Source organism: Rhipicephalus microplus, chromosome 6 (assembly GCF_043290135.1).
Source record: "Rhipicephalus microplus isolate Deutch F79 chromosome 6, USDA_Rmic, whole genome shotgun sequence".
Taxonomy (NCBI): Eukaryota; Metazoa; Arthropoda; class Arachnida; order Ixodida; family Ixodidae; genus Rhipicephalus; species Rhipicephalus microplus.
Window position 1 is genome coordinate 116,181,675 of NC_134705.1, and position 9,848 is coordinate 116,191,522.

The 9,848-nt window shown below is 49.2% G+C and overlaps 1 protein-coding gene across 1 annotated transcript; it reads right to left on the reverse strand.

Moving 5' to 3' along the window:
• Window positions 1–364: 364 nt before the first annotated feature.
• LOC142765991 (uncharacterized) lies at window positions 365–1,126 on the reverse strand. Its single transcript, XM_075867799.1, has one exon. It carries the CDS (start codon window positions 1,124–1,126, stop codon window positions 365–367), a length of 762 nt encoding a protein of 253 aa, XP_075723914.1.
• Between the last annotated feature and the right edge of the window lie 8,722 nt (window positions 1,127–9,848).

Genomic DNA, 9,848 nt, shown 5'->3' on the forward strand with positions numbered 1-9,848 from the left:
GGTATGGATCACATCATGTCAGATCAAGTTTTCATTTCAGTCATTTATTCGCCGTACATTTATTCGCCGTACAGTCGTCTGCCTGACGGGGTCTGCGCCAGACGCGTGTAGTGATTTGGTAGGTGAGCCTCCCGGAGCTCCCGATAGGTGTTTACCACTCCCAACGCAAGAAGTTTTGCATTAAAAGTAGTGATCGGGAGATTTAGGGCTCTCTTGACAATTTTGCGTAGGAGACCACCAAGGAATCTTTATAGTGCTTCCGTAAGTGCGGGTACGGAGTCACATACAAGATGCGACTAGTGACAAAATCTTGTGCGAGACGAAGCGCATCCTCGCTTTTGAGATCTCGCCGTTTGTTGGAGACTCAGCGGAACATGCGGCCCACCTGTTCTCCAAACTTACGCAGCTTGTGAAGTGCTGTCTCGACCCTGTGGCCTTCGTGAATGTGGAGTCCAAGGAAACAGATCTCCTGTGCCGCATTATTAGGTCCACTATGCAGGAAAAGGTTGATGGACGAAGTGCACTTCAGCGACGGCTGAAGGTGCACGAATTTAGACTTCTGTGGGGAACACAGGAGGCCACAGTAGGCCACATATTTGTCCACTACATGGGCTGTGGTTAGCAGGCTGTCCTCCATGCTGCCTAGGCATCCCTCTATGGCCCGCAGAGTGATGTCATCGGCATAAAGCGCATGCTTTGCCCCGTCGACAGCAGTCAGGCGGGTCGGGAGCTGTGCTATAGCTAAGTGGAACATCACAGGTGGCAACACAGCGCCCTGTGGTGTGCGTCGCGTGCCCAGGGGATAGGGGCTGTATTCCTGACCTTGAATGTGAATGTGCGCAGCTCTGTGAGTATGAAAGTTTCGGATGTAGTTGAAAGTGCGCTCGCCGCCGTTGGTGGCCCTTAGGTGAGCTAAGATGGCTTCGTGCTTGGCGTTATTGAAAGCTCCTTTAAGCTCAAGCGCTAGAATGATCTTGTCATTGTGGGGGTGTTCTACGGGATTAAATATTTCGTGGTGTAGTTGTAGGAGTATGTCCTGCGAAGATTTCCTGGGCCTGAAGTCATACTTGGAATCGGCGAAAATGTGACGCTCTTCTAAGAAGGGAGAGACACAATCCCTCACCATAGTTTCCAATAGCTTCCCCGCACAAGGAGTAAGAAAAATGGGTCTGAGATTCTGTGTGTTGATTGGTTTTCCTGGCTTTATAATGAAGGTTACTAGAGACGTTCTCCAGTCTAGTGGGAGGGGCGTTTTCCAAAACCAGATCGCAATATTAGTCAAGAAGCGACTGGTGCGCTGCATCGGGTAGATTTGCCAGCATTTTAACAGTAATTTTGCCTTGCCTGGAAGCCGTACCTCGCCTCATTTCGGCTAGAGCGGCGTTACGGTCGTGTAACAGGAAAGGAGCATCCAGTGCCGAGTTCTCTCCGTCTGCATAGTGATACGTGGAGCCTCACGTGTCCTGATGAGCGTAAAGATATTGGTCCCGTAGTGATATGGCTTGTTGTGTTGTGGAGCCGTGGAAATCGCGAAAGGCTCGGTGCAGTTATTTTTGAGTTTCACCTCGCGTTTGAGTGGGATCAATCAGACTGCGGAAGAGTTTCCATGTATTACTACTGGATATTTACTTGCTGGCATTGTTACAGCGATCTACTCAATTCGAGTCGGCGAGCTGGGCAGCGTGCTCGGCCGCCTTGTGGGTGAGATCCAGTATCCGCATGCGGAGCTTGCGGTTGCAATTTTGTCGGCGCCATCTCTTTGTGAGGCGGTGACGGGCGGAGCAAAAATGAAAACGATGGTTATCTGCATCCGGATGACTATCCGTGAGTTGTATTTTGGTCTTGTGTTTGCTTAGGGTTTCGAGCACAGAGTGAGCCTACTGAGAACAAGTAATCTTCATGATGGAAGAGGCAGGTAAGGACAGCCAGAAAGCTTCCCAGTTTGGTAAGTGAGCCTGTGCGACGGGGCGTTGTAGGGGTCATGAAGAAAATGTAGTGTTAAGAGTGCAGTGGTCACTACCGAGGGTTTCCTTGAAATTGAACCAGTCTGCATGTCTCATTTTTTTCTTGAATGTTAGGTCGGGGCAGGTGTCCCGGCTGACAGAGTAACCTACACGAGTTGGTTGCGCGGGGTATGTTTTAAGAGCCATGCCCAGCGTATAAGTTAGCTCCGCAAGTTTCCTTCCACGCGCTTCTTCTTTGCGATAGCCTGAAAGCCTGCTAAGGGCGTTGAAGTCACCCACTATTAAAAAGGGGTCATGCCCGGCGAGCTTCAGTGCCCTGCTGAAGATGTCAGCGAATGTGATGTTGTTTAGTTTAGGTTTGCAATAATTATTTAGGATGTGAACTGGGGGGTCGGTTCTGCGCAGGGGAAGAACCGTGACCATAGTGTACGAGTAGAGTATTGAAATTTCAAGGTCGACCTCTTGCGTAGTTAAGCTTTTATATACAAGAAGGTAGGTGAATGGGTCCCGTTGAAAAGTGTGATAACCTCAGAGGCGCACGGCTTTGTCGGGCTCTTGAAGGGCAATGACGGCACACAGGTGCTCAAATGTTTCAAGATAGAGGTGGAAATGGGCCCGTTTGGCCCTATATTTGAAGCATCTACAGTTCCATTGAATTAAAGAGAGTAACTGATGTTTTCGGTGTGGCGATGTAGAGCAGTTAAGATGAGTCACCATATTGAGAATTTGGGGTGGCTGGGAGGGACTCTACCCCTACTTCGGTGCCCTGTACAAGTAGGATGTCAGATTCCTCGGAGGTTTTAGCGAGGCTGATAGTGTGTGAAAACTTAAAGAGACGATTAACGTCCTTCAGAGGATTCGCTCATCGGCTTCGAGGGTTTACACCATGAAGCCAACTTTTAATGTTACTTGTCACCTGTTGGGTAACGGTGTTGAAAAGAGTTTCCAGGCTTTTGCTTATGGCGGTGAGTTGTGTCAGTAAAGCGGCCATAGTACTTTCAATAGCCTGGAATCACTCTTCAGTGTTAGAAGGCACCGAGACGGAACGAATGGTGCACATGGGCATCGCTTCTAGAGCGAGAATGGTAATATTGGTGGGGAGTGACGTGGGAGGGACTGGTGGACTACCTGCCTCCAAGGCGGAAATTTTGGCTTGAAGCTGCGCGATATGTTCCCGCAGCGCAGCAAGCTCTTGTTTAAGGTAAAGGAATTCAGGGGAGGAGGCGCGGAAGGAATAGCAAGGGGAGGAGGAGGAGGCAGCTCTCGCCTCGTTGCCTACCTGAGAAGCAGTTTTCTTGTTCGGTCACTTAAAGACGCCGGGATCAGTCAGAGGTGGAACGTCCCGATATTGGAACATGGGGGCACCCTAATCAGGTGTCTTGGATGACGTTTGCTGTGATGGTGTCTTAGGTGGAGGTGGTGCTTTTTGACTGGCCCCTCAGTAGCAGGGTTCTTCATCGCTTGTTTGGTAGGTCTCGGCTTACGTCCTTCTGGCATGACGCCAGATATCTTGGGCGTTGACCACTGCTTCGACAAGCCGTGACTGCCATCATGCCCACCCGGCTGCTGCAGGCGGCGATACCTCGCATTGCAAGCCTGGGATCCTGTTAGGTGTCCCTCGCCACAACCAGACACGATGGCTTGCACTCGTGCGGTGCTATCTCCTCCTCAGAAGCACCCACAACTTGACCACAATGGCCACAGCATTACTCGTTCGGGGGGGGGGGGGGGCACAGCTTCACCCAGTGGCCCACCATGCCACAGCAGTAGCAGGCTGGAATGGTGCGTTTAAATTTGCGTATTGGAATCAGAACGGTGTTGTAGTGCACGAAACGTGGCACGCAGTGGCCCTGAAAAGTTATAAGGGCCACCAAAGCCTTGCCAAGCTTTCCGATGAAAGCGGTGCTTCCACCTCGCCAATAATCTTTGCTTTCAAAGAGGTGGTGGTCTCCTGCTCGTGCACTATAATGACGCCAGGCACACTTCCCCGCTGCGCATGTCCGAGGTCTTTCCATCCGGACCCTGGGGGATCGCTCACTCGAACCCGTGAGAAAACCACAAGAGGGAATCCACACCTACCATGGGATTACGAGGTATTATCGGAACGGCAGACGAGATTTCCCTGCCTCGCACTTCTCTCTCACCCCTAATCAGAGTTCAGTTTGGCGCCAGCTGCAGACAAACTCATTGCTTTCTCTCTATTTGGCAAACCTATTTTACCCCACTCATCATCAACGACATTGCACCACCAGCGGGGCACCCCGGGCTGACCTTTTTCATTGCTTGTGGAACTTCCCAAATCCCATGGCGGTAGACCCTATCCCTAACCCTACCCCTTCCTCGTGGGAGGCCGCTCTTTGGGTCACTCGCTCGGACGACCAGTTGTGGCTGGTGCACCGGGCCTAACTAGAGATGTCGGTCAGGGGCCTCCCGGACGTCTACGGGCCCAACCACATATACTTTGATTTCTTTTCAAATAAAGTTGTATCTTCCTCCTCCCAACTAATGTTGGTGTGGCTGATCATTGGTAGAGGACCTTGCGATGTTTCGAGTGAGGATTCTTAAGAGAGAAGGTTCGCTCGCAGAGTGGATGTCTTCGGTTCAGACAACAATAATATTTTGCTCCCACAAGGGCGTGATAGTCACTCAAGGTAGCGTTCACATATGAGGTGAGCTCTGCGCCTAGTTCACCTGGTTTAAAAGTAGCTTTGAGATCCACTGTCACACGAGGCTTCAGCACGATGGTGAAGTTTTCTGCAGCAAGGTGGGGCATAGCGGTAGGCCGCCATGATACACGGGTGTCTTCTTCTCGGGTGGTATGTTCGCGGACATGGCCTTATAGGTAGAAGAGCCTTTGGTAGCTTTAGATTGCTGGTGACGCTTGCGGATGGCCACCACAGTGAACAGTCCCTCATCCACGATATTCGTTGGTGGAACGGAGTTTTTCGGCTCTAGGGTTGAAATTTCTTTCCACGCCAACGTCGTGGGATCATATCTACGAAGAGCGGTGGCCTCCATCTGTGGCTGCGGCGGCGGAGAAGTTCCGACGCCGTCAGAGTTCGGTGCAACGCTCGGTCGGGCGAGCGATGCTCCCACGAGGTCAGGTCAACAAGTGGACATGAAATGCCCCAAAATCGGCCCACCTGGATGAGAGAGGTGTCTTCTAGTGCAGAACGATGTTACAAAGACGATAAAATCAATCTTCATGAAGTGCGAAGCAGGGTTCCACCGGTCCTCATGAATAGAGCGGGAGCCGATGCAACGTGCGTCCGCTCTCGTTGCACGCTCATAGCGTTCTCCCTGCCAGGAGAGCAAAAGTCGTAGGCGAATAGATAGATAAATTGATACGCTCAGTCACCGAAGTTCACCAAAAAATGCTTCGCGTATAATATAAACTTTAATTATTAGACACCTACGAGACGAACTAAACTAAGCACCTAGAAACGTTCAGCAGCAGGCAAAACGCCAGGAGCTGTTGGTTCAGCTGCCAAAGTGCGAATGTTGCCAGACTTGAAGCGATGGTTTCGCGAACTCTACCGGATCAAGGCTTACGAAAGCCACGCTACTACTCAAAATGCATGTATTTTGTTGTATAGTCAATATATATAAAAAATAGCTGATCCCACGTATAGTAAGAATCGATGATATGTGAAGTACGAATGAGAAATTTTCATATGTAACATCAAAATCAGCACGACGTTACGAGCCGCAGTAAATGATGCCATACATGACTTCGGTGTTATGATTATCATTTTTAGATGTGTCGTTTGCCTTCGTCATCTATTTACGCGACGTGATAACAATTTTAGTACATGTGGAGCTAGCGGAACGCACGTGAGCATGTTATGAGTGTGCTATGTTGTCATGTTCTTACACGACACGCGTGTCAGAATAATCATGTTTGCACCAGTCACATATTTCGTCATTCATTGACGTCAAGTAATGTCAATTTTTTATGCGGAGTCAGCAAAACGACCGCGAGCGCATCATGAAGGGCCCACTATACTCCAATGTAGCGTTGACGCGCGCGCACGCTGGGCAAAGCGATGCTACGTTAGCAAAACGTGAGCACTACATAATCTGACGTCAGGCGCGACTAGCGTCTGTCGGTGTGGCCTGACGGCAACCGGCGTGAAATGCGACTTGCTGCGTTTCGCGCCAACGCATTATCAAGACAACACTGTGTCTCCCTCTTTTCGTGACGGAGGGAAGCCGGACGTGCTAAAACGCGCATGCGCCAAAGCAACGCAGCGCGGCGTGCGCCTGAGAGTATATGGCAGCATACAGTTTCCTGCAATACTTACTAGAGGGAACTCTGGCGCTAGTGTCTAAGGAAGCTGCAACGCACGGCGCTTCAGCGAGCATGAGAAAGATGGGTAGTACACACATTTGTCTAATATTTGTACTTCTGGCCAGCTTTTGGCTCCGTGTTTGTTCGTGTGGCTTGGAGCTGTTTTCTTACGAAACAAGTATTAGCAAATGTTCAGCAGTTGCGCTTCACCATTTAATTTTTTTAGACTTACTTTCAAAATTGGCTCACGAATTTCAAAAGGGGTCAATTTTTCTTTCAAAACAAAACCGGAACATGGCAATAAACGAAGCCACAAGTACGATTCGCCACCCGCAAGTACAAAGACTAGGCAAATATGTGTACTATGTACTACCATCAGTGCCATGGTCGCTGAACGATTGCAGTGCAAGAGTGTCCTCTAGTTAATTTTGAGAAACTTTATGTATGGCAGGACCGGCGCCTGGCGCGGTAACGCCAGCGTGACGCGACGAAATGAACGCCAACGAGCATACACACCGCGTCCCGTCGAAATGTATTGGCGCCTTCACTGTGGCTTGTAGTCATGTTCTCGCATGACATGCATCTCATTATTATGTTTGCACCAGTCGCATACCTTCGTCATCCATTGGCGTCACGTAATACCAAATTTGGTATATGTGGAGCTAGCGAAACGGCCACTAGTGCATCATTATTGTGGCATGTAGTCATGTTGTTACATGACAAGTAGTCAAGATTTTCATGTTAGGGTCTCTTCCTTGTGTTCGGCATGCAATCATGTCATACCGTACTAGTTTTGCAACATGCCATGTGAACGAAACCACCGCAAGAGCTTCAGGACCATGATATGTATATTATGACATTCATAACATAGAAGTAATGGTTTTCATATTACGACTGAGCAAATGTGTTCATTAGGCAGAAATGTTATGCCATACCAAGTTTGGTATCGATACCTTTTTTGAAACGGCCAGGAGAGCTAAAAGTTGTAGGTCGCTAGATAGATGGATAGATAGATAGATACATAGATAGATAGATAGATAGATAGATAGATAGATAGATAGATAGATAGATAGATAGATAGATAGATAGATAGATAGATAGATAGATAGATACGTTCAAGGTCGCTGAGGTTCGCTAAGAAATGCTTTGCATTTAAAAGAAAAATTAACAAAATCGTTCGTTTATTGTGCAGATATAGGCATTTTTTACCGCAAATTCGAGTACTCTCGTTATTAGACGCTTTTCTCGGACCATGCAGCTCACTCAATTAAAGAGAGCATTTCCAAGGCCTCCCTTGGCAAAGCAAATGTGGAAGAGCATGCACGAAACGCTGCGGCTTCTTGAGTGGAGGAGCACGTTCCGCCTTGATTTCGTCAAGTCGAGGTAAGCCCTTGAGTGAAGGAGCGTCTGTGAATACGGGGGTAAGTGGCTGAAGTAGAGAGGTGGTGTCGTGAGGACTGTACTTTGAATCCAAGCCATTCTGCTTTGTGCGCGCAGTTCCCACAAGGTAATTATAACTTCTGCGTACCATTCGAGTTCGACGCCCAAACAGAATATTAGGACAAGGGCCTCTGTTGAAAGAGATTTTTGCTATGAGGGTCCCCAGGGTCCTAAAACCGTGAAGGTTTCGCGTGTTCTATGGCGAAGTTAGGGTCACTTTTGGCCATATCTTTTCACACTTTTTTTAGTTCCCACGAGGAGCTTGCCCGTTTTGCTGGGCAGGTTGCGGATCTGCTCTGTTGAGCGCAACACTCTGCTTCGACACCAGCTGCTGACGTTGCTATCGAGACAGCATGCGGTTCCAGGTGACTACGATGGTGACTACAATGGAGGTGACTACGATGGAGGCTTGTCCCGGTACGCGGTGACCTCAGAGAACATGAATTCTTTGACGCCATAAGATTGCGCCATGGCGATTGCCGAAGAAGAGGTCAAAGAGTTCTGAGACCGAGGAAAAGATTATGATGATGAAAAACATTTATTTTTGTAAGTTGTGTACAGGAAGGGTGGGGATCAGCCCTAATTGGGCCGCCCCATGGAAAAACTAGGTGGCCACCTCATCACGGCAGCGTATTGACGTCGGACGGGGCCCAGACGCGCACAACAAAAACCCAACGGGCCGTCCGTTCAGAGCAGCTGAACAGGGCTGCCTTTCATTCCTTCAAAGAAGGGTTGGGCAGAAAGGTGAGGTTGGGAGTTTCCTGATACGCTCTCACCATGTGGATAAGGCCTAAGAAATTTTTCTTGCAGTACGGCTACTTCTCCGTGAAAGCAGGGCGGAAGTATTTTAGGATTGCCGGGCACAATAATGTTTTGGTGTCAAGTCGAAGGGAGGTTCACTCCTCCACCTTTGTGAAGCCAATACAGGTATCGCGATAGTTCTCAGGCCTATATAATAAAACTGCGCAACCGTCTTTAAGTATGTAAGCAGAATTAGATTCGAGGTGCGAACCGTAAGGGGATGAGGATGGCACCCATACAGTGACCACATGGTCAGTGGCATTAGATGAATGCTTACCATTGAGGTCCTTATCAGATGGAGCCCAAATAACCATTCGGTGCGTGGAGCCACCTAGGTTCTGGCTGTTTCGCAAAATTTAGTATGCTAGGTGCGGAATGAAGCCCTGTGCTATATTGTGGCAGGCACCCCTTGAGTCAGTGATAATTGCCCTCAAGTGCCAATCTGTGGTGGCCAGCGCGATGGCGATCTCCTCCGCGTGCGTAATGCTTTTGCACAGAAGGTAGGTGCGTTTACTGCAGTGTCTTGGTGAAAGACCACGGCCATGTACTGAGCCCCGTGGTGAGGGCTGGAGGCATCCACGTAGAATACTCTGAGTTTCTTACCATAATGGTGAGCCAAGGCTTGTGCACGCGTGGAGCGTCGGCTGCTGTGGTCATCTTGGGTCATGTTATCGGCCGATGCGTTTCAGCTATATCAAGTGGTGCCAGGGGTGTCCTGAGATTGTGAAGATTACAGGGAGTATATGAGTATCGCGAAGAGCAGACCACAGATGTCGCGGAGAAGGGCGAGGCCAAGAAAGACCACGCACAGCACAGGAAATGCATAGAGAGGGGACGACAGCAATTACAAACACCGCTTGTGCCATAAAAGATAGAATGGGTAAACTCCAGTGATACCAATGCCTGGAATGACGTGAAAGAGCCTAAGGCTCGTATTCACAAACGCTCCTTCACTTAAGGGCTTCCCTCGACTTGACGAAGTCAAGGCGGAGCGTGCTCCTCCACTCAAGGAGCCGATGTGTTTCATGAACGCTACTCGAGGGCTCCTTCGCCAAGGGCCTACTCGAGAAACGCTCCTTCACTTGACTTACGCAAGACGCATCTGGTAGCGAGGGTATGTGATAAAATACCACATTAAATAACAAAAATTTAGGTTGAAACACTTTGGATAGGTTAAAAATTGTCGACTGTCATTAAAATGTATATACGGTGGAAGTAATAAGCGAGATTTCAAATACTATAAGCTAGTTTCGATATCAGGCCGGCACCATATTAGCCAAGCCACGCCAGAGCCGAAGCCACCAGGATTAGATGCCGGTTTTGCGAAGACTCGTTTGCACGTGTGAACGAAG

Excerpts from the sequence above, each read along its gene's own strand:
- LOC142765991 (XM_075867799.1), bottom strand. The coding sequence starts at position 1,126 with ATGGTGAGGGATTGTGTCTCTCCCTTCTTAGAAGAGCGTCACATTTTC.